Raw genomic sequence first — 13,734 nt, 5'->3', positions numbered from 1 at the left:
TTAGAAGTATTGTCACATATTTGGAATGTATCAAAATGATATGGAATAATGTGTTAAGATGATTTATTCAAACAACTTTTTCAGGAAATTTACTTGGAGAAATAACTCATACGGACACGTCAAAGTAAATTTCAAAATAAAATTCCTGCAAATGACATCATATTATGTATTTAAAAAAAGATGACAAAATGAACTTGCTGGAATTCTTATGTATCAAACGAATATATAAAAAAATATGTACATTTTCAACAATATTGCATATAACTTAAATAAAAACACACTTTCCAGCATTTTTTCATCAACTTACGCTATTATAATTAATACTTTTTACTTTAAAAATTCGTAGTAGTCCTGTTTACACACTGGTATTTGCACACGTTTTAACAAAAATATTGTTACAAAACATAAAAAAACATATTTTTCAAACTCGGACTTTATTCTGAAGTCCGAGTACATCTTGTTTCTTCTTCTGGTGTCACGTGACAGAGCCCTGGGCTGCTGATGTAGAAACTGTTAGCCGCTGTTAGCTGTACTTTGTACATTTTTGTCTCCACTCGTTTCCCTGTTAAACCCAGCGACATGGACAACAGCGGGAAAGAGAAAGAAGCGGCTGCGCTGATGGCGGAGGCCGAGAAGAAAGTCAGGTCGTCGCAGTCGTTCTTCGGTGCCATGTTTGGGTGAGTAATAATAATGGCTAATGTCAACTCTCCACTAGTAGCTAATGTTCGCCACCGAGGCGGAAGGCAGCGAGCCGTCATCAACAACACTGCTGAACTTTAACAGTCAGTTCATGTCATAACATGAAGATACGACGCTGTATTTCAGAGCCCTGAGTCTACACAAAGGTTATAAGAGTGAAATATGAGTATTTAGTGGAATTTTTTAGCAACAGCTCTTTGGGTAAAAAAAAACAAACAACTGGTAAATACAACATCGGACCAAATAGGAAAATAAAGACAGCTTTAGCGCCATCTCCTGTTATACAGTAATGCTCACAGGTCATAGTACGATGGCGTAATAGGTCCACATTAAAATATTGTTAGGAGATTAAAGTTGTATTATTTCGAGATCTTTTTATTTTTACTTTGTCTGCACATGCTGTCAAATGTCAACACTACAAGAAGCGTGATCTTTTTAAGACAGCAATGCATGTTTTGTTATTGCAATTAAATAAATGAATTTATTTTATTGCATAATTGTGACCATCACCAGCCCTCCCTAAGGAAGGGTAAGAAACACTTTTTTAAAGGGAGGATGTAAAAAGAGAGGGCAGTGTTACACATAGGTGAGGGGGAGGGGGGAAGGGAACAGGGAGGAGAGACCCAAGGTAGGAAATTGAAAGGGTGGGGAAGAGTTGATTATTTTAAAGTGAGATGTGAAGTTGTAGCTGTGCACATTGTGTTTATTGTGTTGTGTAATCAAGCCAGTCTGGTGACAAGTGTGAAGCTTAGCTATAATGGTGGTGGCCATGGACAGAGGGAAGGAGTGAGTGGTAATACCGAGAACAGGTATTTGGGATCAACGTGTCTAAGGTTAAGCTCAGTGCGAGTTTTATCCTACAGCCCAAGGCGTGCCAGTGCATCGTAGACCAATGTATGTGCAAGAACCGCTACTGTAAACCGAAGTGCCGCCCAGAGCCTGAAGATGCAGCCAGGCCAGCAGAAATAGCGAGGGCCACGGAGCCCCAGGGATGACGACCGTATCCCCAGCCACTTAGGGCGCCATGGGGAACCTCCAAGTCGCTCCGCCGGCCTCCAGGTGCACCAGCCGAGCCCCCCGGAGCGCCCCAGATCACCTTTTATTGATGCTGCCTGCGCGATGAGCCTTAGTTATTGCTAAAGTCAGGCCCCCCATTGCGACTTTAATCTAATTAAATTACGACTTTATACTCTAAATATTACAACTTTAATCTTCGTAGTGCTCAGATTTATTTGAATTTTAACGTGGCCCTAATACGCCGTCATATAAAAGAAAAGTGGAAAAAACACTTTTTTCTGGATCGTTCATGGCTTTTTTTGACTGTATGTGCAGCAGCTGTTTCACATTTCCTTCAAAGATGCCTTTTGCTAGTTTTCCTTCCTCTGAGAATCTGTGCTTTCTGTGCAGACATTTTATCTTCCTCCAAGAATGAATGAACACCATACCAACTATCACTCCCAGATGTTTTGTTTAGCTTAGCTAAACAAATATATGCCTGACCATATTTTAATTTCCCCCCCAAAAAAGGACATTTGGCACTTAAATTTAAAACTGAGCCCTCTTTTGATAAAAGGTTTAATTGACATTAAAAATAGGTCTATAGTTTGAGACTTTTGCAGGGGTTCTCAACCTTTGGACCGAGAGACACTGAGAGGGGGTCACCAGATGCCTTCAAGAAACTAGGAATATTATATTTACCCTTTTTCTGCAACCACACCAAACTTGCCCTTTGCCTTTTTTTTAATCACTTTTTCCTGCCATATTTTTTGCTCTTTTTAATGTATTTTTGCTTCATTACTCCCACATTTCTCCACTTTCAAGATATTTTCAGCCCTTATAAACCCTTTGCACCTAATGTTGCATATGTTGACCTATTATTGTCACTTTTACCCTCTTTTCTCCATTTATCATGCTTATTTTTGCCAATTTAACGACATTCATGATTTGTCGTGAACATTATTTTCCAGTTTAAACTAATTGTTCCATTGTTGACACTTAGAACCAGTTTAACTACTTTTTCTGTCCATTTTTGGCTACTCTAATTTGCAACTTTTAACAAATTTCTGTGGTTTTTTAAATCTAATTTCACCACCTTTTCCACACTTTTTGGTCACTTTTAATTCATTTTTTTTAAAATTTCTGATTAAAAGACGGATTTTGATTATGTACCATGGTACAACTAATACACTTCCTACTACTGACTTTTTGAAATTTCTGTGTGTTTGTTGTTTGTTTTATTGCACTTTGGCCAAATGTGGATATTTTAAAGGTTCCTTATTTATGTGAATAAATTCAGATATTCACTAAAATGGTTGTTCTGCCACACAGGGGTTCCTCCAAAGTGGAAGAGGCCTGCGACATGTTGGTGAGAGCAGCCAACATGTACAAAATGGCCAAAAACTGGTGTGGTAAGATGACAAACTCCTAGATTTGTTTACAAGTCTGCATATTTTGAGTTGAAATGATGTTAACATGCAGTGTTGTGGTTTTCAGCGGCGGGAAACGCCTTCTCCAAAGCCGCTCACCTTCACCTGCAGATGCAGAGCAAACACGACGCAGCGACAAACTTTATAGACGCGGGAAATGCCTTCAAAAAAGCTGATCCACAAGGTGACCAGTATTCATCTTCTCCTGTAACTATCTGTAGTAATCTAAACCATATTCAATATAGGAGCTTGTTTTAATGTGTGTGTTTTTTTTTCTCCGACAGAGGCAATAAACTGCTTAAACAGAGCTATTGAAATTTACACCGATATGGTGAGTTTGTAAGGTGAAAGTTAGAGTTTTACTCATTTAAAGGTATGTGTCACAATCATATTTTGTATTTTCTAGGGTCGTTTCACCATCGCAGCTAAACATCACATCACTATCGCTGAAATATACGAGACAGAGTTGGTGGACATCGACAAGGTTTGTATCACACAGTCGTTCCATCCGTTAAATGTAGAGCCCCTGATTTTCTATTTCAAATTTTCCCAAATTCAATTTCATTGTGGTAAACCCTTTTCCGTATGATTGAATTTCTTTAATTTGACGTAAATACTGACAATACAGGAAACGACAAAGGTTTTTGTGTATTTTTGGAGCCATTTTGTATTTTTCTATCATATTTTTTTGTGTGTTTTTTTTTTTTAATCATTCTGCATTTTTGTTGGTTGTTTTGAGTTTTTGCAGTCATTTTTGTGTGTTTTTGTTGTTCTATTGTGTGTTTTTGGAGTCATTTCTTGTTTTTACTCTGGGGCTGCACAAAACAAGGGCTACATGTGTGTTGCCCACACCTGTCCTAAAAGAACTGTCTCAAAATCAGGATTTTTTTGCATGCATTTTTTGGTTTTCACGTTTGTATCGAGTATTACTGTCTGGTGTTATCATGTATCCTCAATGTTTTTTGTTTTTCAGGCTGTCGCTCATTATGAACAAGCAGCAGATTATTACAAAGGCGAAGAATCCACCAGGTGACTGTTTCCCAGAGAAACACAATTCCTCTGATTTTAATTTAGTTTACCTTAATTATCATATTTACAAATTCCACTGTGTACTACTTTATTGATTATTTTGAAACGCGTAAACATTAATTATTTTTTTAGTTTTGTCACAACATAATAAGAATGAAGAAAATTACATTTAAAGCTAGGGTAGGCGATTTTCTCCAGATACACTTTTTAAGTTTTTGGTTGAAATTGTCTTTATGTCCAGACAGAAATTAAGATCTTATCTTATGTGCTCTGAAAAAGAAACTAAGAAAAGTTAAAGGTAAAGGCGGAGCCATCAGGGAGACTACATCCAAAATTATGTAAGCTTTTGAAAATCGCCTACCCTACCTTTAACGTGTAGAATTTCTACTATTTTTTTACTGCTTGTATTTGGTGTCTGTGTATGAGCTCATAATGGTTAAATTAGCTGTAATTACCTAATTATCCTACATGGTGGCACTGTTTCTTCCGATAACAACCTGTCACTTTTCATGAAAAAAAAACAAAAAAACTGGAAATATTTAATTGTTTCTTTACTGTTTCTTAATATTTTATCTGTTTTAATGAGTTTTGTATTGTCTGTCTTCTCAGTTCAGCGAACAAGTGCCTTCTGAAAGTAGCCACGTACGCCGCTCAGCTGGAGCAGTATCCAAAAGCTATTGAAATCTACGAGCAGGTGACGTGTGTGTGTGTGTGTGTGTGTTCGTCCTCCGCTGAAGGAGGTGCCGCAGAGACTAATGTGAGGAGAACTGTGCTTTGTCTTAAAGGTGGGAACCTATGCAATGGACAGCACGCTGCTGAAATACAGCGCCAAGGACCATTTCTTCAAGGCAGCGCTCTGTCACTTCTGTATAGACATGCTTAATGCTAAAGTGAGTCTGCACGTTTCTCCGATGTTCTTTGATTTGTAATTATTTATTACACCCTGAACCAGGTGCCAGTTCATCAGTTTTAGATTTTTATATTTTTGCTTTTATTTCTGTTTGTCATGTGTTTGCTCGGGCTGGTTGATATGAACCAAAAATCACATCTCAATATTTTTTTTGTCAAAATTTTACCACAAAGAGGATTTTGGGTCAAAGTCAAGGGTGCAAAAATGTCACACGGGAACTTTTAGTTAAGGGTACCAGTAGTGGAAATGTTTTTAACAAAACATATGTTTAATGTATTACCAATAAACAAAATTTGTGCACCCTTTTTTGAGGAATAAACTATAGGGAGCCGCCATTTCAGTTGGCTGTTGCTAGGCAACAGTTTCTTAACAATGGCAGTGTAAAGCCAATGGTTGTTATAGCAAAAAGAGAAAAACCCTCTCAGAAGCATTTTTTTTGCAAGTCAGTTATCAAGACATTGGCTCCATAACAGGTTCCAAATAGTCCTTTTAATGCATTTTTTTAATAAAAAAACAAAAGGTGCACATATTTTATTCATTGGTAATACTGTATATTAAACACATTTTTGTTATATACATTTCCACTACAGGTATCCTTTAACAGTACAGTACAGAACAATATCATCATGTTACCCACTTTAGTTTCTGTCTCTATGGGACAGCACGTGTGAGTGCGTTATGCAGTAAGGGTGGGGAAAAAAATTGATTTTACGATTTATCATAATTTTTTTTGGTGCCAATTTAAAAAATTGATTCTGCTTCCCAGTATCCATTATTTATTTATTTATTTTTTATTTTTTCCAATTGTATTTTTCACATTTTCGTGGGCAACCACTGGGTGGCGGTAATGCACCAACAAGTGAGTGCAAACCAAGGAAGACTAGCAGCATGAAGAAGCTGTAATTTCCCTTTAGCAAACCTGCACCTGTATGATTTAAATCAAAAGTATGGACATACTTTGATCGATTTTAATGGCGAACGGATTTAGACACGACCAAAGCTGTGTTAAACTCTGCTCTGGAAAAGTAGCGCATTGTTAACACAATGAACATTACTGCTCATCTTGTCCGTCACCATCCGAACATGAAGCCTGAGCAGCAAGATTAGACACCCGGCAGCAGACCAACAAACCCTGGATGGGATGTTGAATAAACTTATCCAGGTGATGAAGCCAGTCAAGGTGTCTACGTGCATCATGTCAGATGAGGTGGAAGGCTGGTGGCTGTTGCGTCGTGGAGCAAATCAGCTGTGTGCCACGGTGCGAACGTCAGCTGCAGCTTGTGAAATGAAACTCTGACAGACGTCCACGCTGGTCAACTGTTTTAACACTGTGTCCAATGTAAAGCCACGGCTTGATCACACTACAGAGTAAATAACAAGTATAACATTGATGACAGATGATGATAACGACTAATGTGCACTGATCATTTCTGAATGTAAGAAGTTCATAAAATCAGGCTCGCCACACAAACAAACGTTAATCTGTCTTTAGTATGAGGGGAAAAAATATATAATTTAACTGTGGCTCAGACAGAAAAATGAGGCAGATCTTCACACTGCAACAGGAAGGAGAGACTCAAGAAAGAAAATTGAAAGGGTGGGGAAGAGTTGATTATTTTAAAGTGAGAGTGAGATGTGAAGTTGTAGTTGTGCATATTGTGCTCATTGTGTTGTGTATTCAAGCCAGTCTGGTGACAAGTGTGAAGCTTAGGTATAATGGTGGTGGCCATGGACAGAGGGAAGGAGTGAGTGGTAGTACCTAGAACAGGTATTTGGGATTGTGTCTAAGGTTAAACCCAGTACGAGTTTTATCCCACAGTCCAAGCCGTGCCAGTGAATCGTAGACCAATGTATGTGTATGAACCGCTACTGGGCCCGAAGATGCAGCCAGGTCAAAGAGCGGGCCCCTAGATGCCCCCAAGGTCCCAAGCTGAGAGGCAACCACCGCAGCAGTATTTATTTACTGTTTAATGTTTTTTCTCTTTTTATGCAGCTCGCTGTGCAGAAGTACGAGGAAATGTTCCCGGCCTTTTCAGATTCAAGAGAGTGCAAGTTGTTGAAGGTAAGGTTTGGGTTTGAACTTTACTGCTCAACCTTTTTATTAACAATACATTCCCTTTATATATTTGTTCGTTTCCTCCATTTTTGATCCCAATTCCTTGTGTTTCTGGTTACAAGAAGCTCCATGCAAACAGATATCACAGTGTCAACACCAATATTGTTAATAAAAACCACTGATATAAAATAACTCATTGTTAACTCATTGAAGGCGGTTTATTTTGTCTGCCTCGTAGACAAGAACAAAGAAATTAAGTCCATTTTGTAATGTAAGCCTTAACACTAAACAGTCATTGAGTGTCAGACCTGTTTCTGTTATTGTGAAATAACCATGGAACTAAACATAACAACCCTGGATCAACCTGTCACTGAGAATGTTCATGGACATAATATTTTCATTTAAATGTTCGCCTGCACTACTCATCAATGCACCACTGCACTATTATCTTATTATTATTATTGTATTTTTATTTTATTTCATTATTATTATTATTATTATTATTATTACTATTATTAATATTATTATTATTATCTTATTTTATTTAGTTTGCACATATTAGTCTAACTACTCTTTCTATTTATGTATATACTTCTTTTTAATTTATTTTTCTTTATTCTAGTTGATTGTTATTATTTAATGTTACACTATCAGAGAGAGCACAGTTCACCAAGACAAATTCCTCGTGTGTATTCAATACATTACTTGGTCAATAAAGTTGATTCTGATTCTGATTCTGATGCTACCTTTAAACAACCTTCGTTACTGTCCGACGTGTCTCATTTACATCATGTTTTTAACTGAAGAAGCAGATGAAAAACCAAATGACTGCTTGGGTTTCATTCGCTGATCATGCCACTGCTTTTTTCCCCTGAACTGAAGAACGGTTAGAAGAATCTTGAATTCTATTCTATATTTTATGGGAAGCCAATGCAGAGAGGCTAATACAGGAGTAATGTGATCTCTTCTCCAAGTTTTAGTCAGTACACGTGCTGCAGCATTTTTGAACCAGCTGAAGTGTCTTAAGCGACTTGCTCGGGCAGCCTGCTAAAAGAGAATTACAATAATCCAGTCGAGAGGTAACAAAAGCATGAACTAGCTTTTCGGCGTCGCCCTGAGACAGGATAGATCTGATTTTAGCAATGTTACGGAGATGAAAGAAGGCAGTTCTTGAAGTTTGTTTTATGTGAGAGTTGAAGGATAAATCCTGATCAAATAGAACCCCAAGGTTTCTAACAGTTGTGCTTCGTGCCAGAGTAATGCCATTAAGGGCAGTTAGGCTAGCATAGGTTTCTCTAAGGTGTCGTGGGCCCAGTACAATGACCTCAGTCTTGTCTGAGTTAAGAAGAAGAAAATTTTGGTCCATCCAGGTCCTAATGTCCTTTAGACAGGCCTCAAGTTTAGATAGCTGATTTGTCTCACCTGGCTTCATTGATACATACAGTTGGGTATCATCAGCATAGCAGTGAAAGTTAACAGAGTATTTTCTCATAACATTACCAAGGGGGATCATATAGATACAGAAGAGGATTGGACCTAGCACAGAGCAGTTCATACTGTAACTGAACTGGAAACTACAGCAACTTTGATTTAGTTCATGTTTTACTGGTGCAGTTTTATCTCTTCTCTGTTGGCTGTTGCTAAAAAATGTGGCCGTGACAAATCTAGAGTCCAACCTTCTTGTTCTCCTTTGTTTGGAACACTGACATGTTAATCTGTTTATTGTTGCATTAATAACACATACTTTTAACTACATTCTCACGCGATTATATAGATATCGTGAGAACTGTTCTGTCTCATGACGTCACAGTCGTCCAACCGGAGTGCGCCGTGGCGCACTCAAAATGCAACCGGTGGGATTTACCGGACGGCGGACAGCGCGGAAAAATCGTATCTGTGCTGTGGCGCAGTGGAGATGCATCCAGTGGAAATTCCCTGTTAAAGTCACACACACACCTTCATATTTGTAACTTGGTATCAGTCTTTGACTAAAGACATTGTGCATTCCTGACTGAGTGACTGAGTGAGTGAATAAAAAAACAATGAATTCTCATGAACTGAAACTTGGCACTGGCTCACAGGAAGTTCTTCTGATTTTTTTTTTTTTTTTTTTTTTTTTGTCTCTCTCCAGAAACTTCTGGATGCTTTTGAAGAACAGAACGTGGAAGCTTACACTGATTCGGTGAGTGAAGCCTTAGCAACAGGTGGAGTTTAAAGACCTTGTCTCACCATATAAACAGGTGAAAGTAACGGATTACAAGTACTCACATTACTGTAATTGAGTTGTGTTCACTTCCAATACGATACCGATATTGCAGCCTTGCGTATTGGTTGATACCGATATCGATCCGATATCATATCGGCAGGAATCATACATATTTTTATTACTTATTTTGTAATGTGGAATATTATAAAAGGCTTGATTATTAAAAAAAAAAAAAAAAAAAAAAAAAAAAAAAACACAACCCATTTAGTACAAACCATTGGATTGCATATAATTAATCTTTTAGAATAAGAATGTTCTATGATTGAATAAAATAAAAAATAAAATAAAATAGAAGATATTGAAAAAATAAATCCAATAAACCAATTTATATTATATCGGAGATTTTAGATGCAGTCCGATAAAATCTGATATTTGTACCCTGGCTGATATCAGACCGATATCAGTATCTGATAGGGACATGCCTATTGTGTGTGCGCACGTGTGTATATAGAAATGAATAAATTAAGTTCCAGTTAGGCTAGATTTGGTTTCTTCCTTTTTAAGTTTATACATGAGACTTTTACTGTATGCAAGGGAACCGTGGCAAGATTTATTACCAAAAATATACGTAGGACGTGAAAATAACTAGTAACTTTTACTTTAAGTATTTTATGCGTGACGTACTTGTACTTGAGTACAATTTCCATCAAGTAACGGTACTTCTACTTGAGTAGGAGATGTCAGTACTCTTTATACCTCTGACCATATGTTTTATTACATCTTATTCTACAAATCATGTGAAATGTCTGTTATAAGAGGTTTAAACAATACGCGCTTTGTCAGTAATTGTTGATTAAACATCCTAATTAAGCTTTTTGTCACTGACTAAAGGGACGGAAAAGACATGAAATGTTACGTTTTTGGTGCTCCTCTGGAGTCCGATGCGCATTTATAAATCCATATATACCTATAATATAATTTAATATTTGTATTTTTTTTAAATAGGGAGCAGTAATTTCATTGTTCTTTTACTTCTTTTCATTTTTATTCTGTAATTGCAATAAGATATTCTTGCGTCTATTGTATGTTCTTGAACTGAAAATGGTACCTATTTTAATGTCATTTACAAAAAAAAAGACATTCTGATTATATTTCAATTAATCAAAACATTCAGTTGTTTTGAAAGGTTTTGATTATTCTTGAATCCATTTTTATATATTTAATAATACAATTGCAAGAAAAACAAGGTTTTTTTTTATTTCATATATTTTATATATTTAAAAAAAAAAAAAAAAACATTTCCAATAAAATGTTTTTTTTAAAAATATTGGGGGCCGTGGCTGATCTTTTTTTTTTATTATTATTAAATAAAAATCGGAAGTAGAATCACCACCACAATCACTAACTAAATCTGCTAAAGTGCCAGAGCTTAAAACGGTGTTTCTGAGTCATAACACCATTTATATATCAGAAATTTCTGGCAACGCCAGAGACATTTTTTCTCTAGAAATAGTTTTTACCACCTTAAATCATTTTATACTTAATTTGATTTATTTATTTTTATTTATTTATTTATATATTTACATTTTTTTAAACTACATTTATATTTGAGAAAGTAGAGTATAGACTATGGTTAAAGAATTTTAATCATATTATTGTTGATTTAATGTTTTTACTGCTGATTTTAATGCTCTTATTGTTTTTTAAACTGATATGTTTTCTGTTGTACTTTTTGATCATGTAAAGCAGTGGTTCTCAAACTTTTTTGCTCTGGTACCCTCTTCCGTTTTTCTGAATCCATGTACCCCCTTATGTTTGACTACAGCATTTTGCTTATAAAACTATTTAAAAACAATGTTTTAAATGATCTCAGTTTGTAAATATAAGTGGAAAGAAACAGTATTTGGTGCAGTGGTTACCAAAACATTTTTTTGAATCGTGACCCCATTCAAGAATTTCTGGCGACTCCAAAAATGTTTTTTTTTCTTTCTAGAATTTGTTTTTTTTTATCATGTTTGAGCTCAGAACTAAGAACTAGATTCACAAAGTGAAAGTATAGAAATGCAGTTGTTTAAGAAGAAGAAGAAAAAGAACAATAATTTCCAAAATCTATTTTCATTTTCAGAAAAGGCGACCCCACATGGGGTCCTGATCCCAGGATTGAAAAACGCTCATCTTTTCTGGTCATTTCACACCTTGTGTGGGACCAAGACTGACACTTTTTTTGTTAATTTTTCACACCCTTTCGCTCTCAAGCACCGTCTGTACTATAGCACTATAGTACCACTAGGGGTACACGTACCCCCATTTGAGAAACACTGATATACAGCACAAAATTGCCTTGTGTATGAAATGCTCTATACAAAAACATTTGTTTTGCCTATGTTGCATAGAAATGCAAAAATATTCATTGGGTGTGTAGTTTTTGTTGCCCCAATGAAAACATTGGTGTGTTGTTGTCTTTGTACATTTCTCTGGGACTCTTTCAGGTGAAGGAGTTTGACACCATTTCCCGGTTGGACCAGTGGCTCACCACCATGCTGCTCCGCATCAAGAAAACCATTCAGGATGACGAGAGCGACCTTCGCTGATCTGCCTTCATCCTCCTCCTCATCCTCGTCCCCGTCCTCGTCGTCAGACCGAGACGTTCACTTCTGTGACATCCTTCCAAAGTGTCTCCAACACGAGCCAAAACTTGTTTTTCCTCCTGAGATTGTGTGTGTGTGTGTGTGTGTGCGTGTGCGTGTGCGCGTGTGTGTGTGTCGTCCTTTTCTGATCACTTTCAGACTAAAGAAACACTTTGTCATTGGGCTGCAGATCCCAAAAGAGTCATGCCAGCATATTGTCACATTAAAGGGATCCTAAAACCTTTGAAATGTCCTCATTAGAAGATTTATACCTAATAAAATGCATTATTTTGCACCATATTTGTTTGATTAACATTTTAAAAATGGGACTACTTCACCATTTTCCAGTTTGTGCGCCGCCATGTTGAAATGACATCATTGATGACGCAAATCGCCCCTTTTAGTCCATTGAGTTCTATAGGACGTGAATTTAGCAGCTTTTTCAGTCAAAATGACAACTTGCGCTGCTTTGGGTTGCTCTAAAAATCAGTAAAAGTAAAAAAAAAAAAAAAAAAAGTCGATGTAAACCTCTTTTGTTTACCGAAATTTGCTAAACCAAAACTGTGAGTAGAAACAATCTGTGACCACAGGAGGCGACAGTTCCAACACGGCATGAAGAAGAGAAGAACAGCAGTCCAATCCTGGTTGCCAGTATTTACACTCAACCGGAGCTGCTCTTTTCTTCTTCAAGCTGTCTACGAAACAGCAGATTTGGAACTGTCGCCTCCTGCGGTCACAGATTTTTTTTTTGGTAAACGAGGTTTACATCAAGTTTTTTTTTTTTTTTTTTTACTTTTACTGTTTTTTAAAGCAACCCAAAGCAGCACAAGTTGTCATCTTGACTGAAAAAGCTGCTAAATGATCCTGAACGCTTCACGTCCTATAGAACTCAATGGACTAATGGGGTTCATTGGCGTCATCAATGACGTCATTTCAACATGGCGGCGCACAGACTCAAAAACAATAAAGTCGTCCCATTTAAAAAAAATAATAAAATTATTATGATGCAAAATAATGCACTTTAGTAGGTGTAGATCTCCTAATAAGGACAATTCAAAGGTTTTAGGCCACATTTGTGAAAAACAGTGGAAGATCCCTTTAATGCTTTTCTATTGTGCACAGGTGAGAGGGTGTGACATACAAGTTAAACCTTTAGATTAAAAGCTACACGCTCCAACACTAATAAATCTGTTCAACATTTGCGTAATAAGGCGTAGGTTTTTAGTGAAATCAGTGCACGAAGCAGCACTTTGTTTGATCAGTGAGGTGTGAGTGTGAGTGAACTCCCGTGGCCTTGCCAACACGTTTTCAGTAAAAACAACATTAGTGATGATTCGAACCATTTGGAATCTAAAGGATGAGTGTTGACGTAGCATGGTGTGAATGACGTTTGTACGACTGCAGCAAACGGCTGATGACCGGATGTGTTTTTACAGCCTGTATCGGATGCAATAGGTCTATATATTCAACTAACACTGTGCTCATCATTCCCTCTCATACCATAATGATTAAATAGAGTTTTGATTTTCAGTAAACAGTCACATATTAAAGAAGTCATTGATTAAGAGAAATTGACATTTTTGAAAATAATTATTGGGAAACAAAATGCTGAATTCACTTGACTTTTTTTCCCAGCAATTAACAATTTATTTCACTTTTAAATACTTTTGTAAATTACTTTTCTTGCCCCTCAATTCTTTAAAATAAACTCAGAAGACCTGTGTAATGTAAATTCAGATTTTTTTTTATTTTGATAACCAATGAATTCCTGATTAAAGTGA

General features: G+C 36.7%; 1 protein-coding gene across 1 annotated transcript; it reads left to right on the top strand.

The window, feature by feature from the left end:
• Positions 1 to 482: 482 nt before the first annotated feature.
• On the top strand, positions 483 to 12,309 carry napab (N-ethylmaleimide-sensitive factor attachment protein, alpha b). The gene is made up of 11 exons (XM_028464095.1): positions 483 to 677; positions 3,028 to 3,107; positions 3,193 to 3,309; positions 3,410 to 3,456; positions 3,532 to 3,609; positions 4,099 to 4,154; positions 4,764 to 4,848; positions 4,940 to 5,044; positions 7,058 to 7,126; positions 9,252 to 9,302; positions 11,816 to 12,309. The coding sequence occupies exons 1-11, from the start codon at positions 580 to 582 to the stop codon at positions 11,915 to 11,917; spliced, it is 888 nt and encodes a 295-aa protein (XP_028319896.1). The 5' UTR covers positions 483 to 579; the 3' UTR covers positions 11,918 to 12,309.
• Positions 12,310 to 13,734: the final 1,425 nt, after the last annotated feature.

Source organism: Gouania willdenowi, chromosome 13 (assembly GCF_900634775.1).
Source record: "Gouania willdenowi chromosome 13, fGouWil2.1, whole genome shotgun sequence".
Lineage (NCBI taxonomy): Eukaryota > Metazoa > Chordata > Actinopteri > Blenniiformes > Gobiesocidae > Gouania > Gouania willdenowi.
This window is presented reverse-complemented; position numbering and strand designations above follow the sequence as displayed.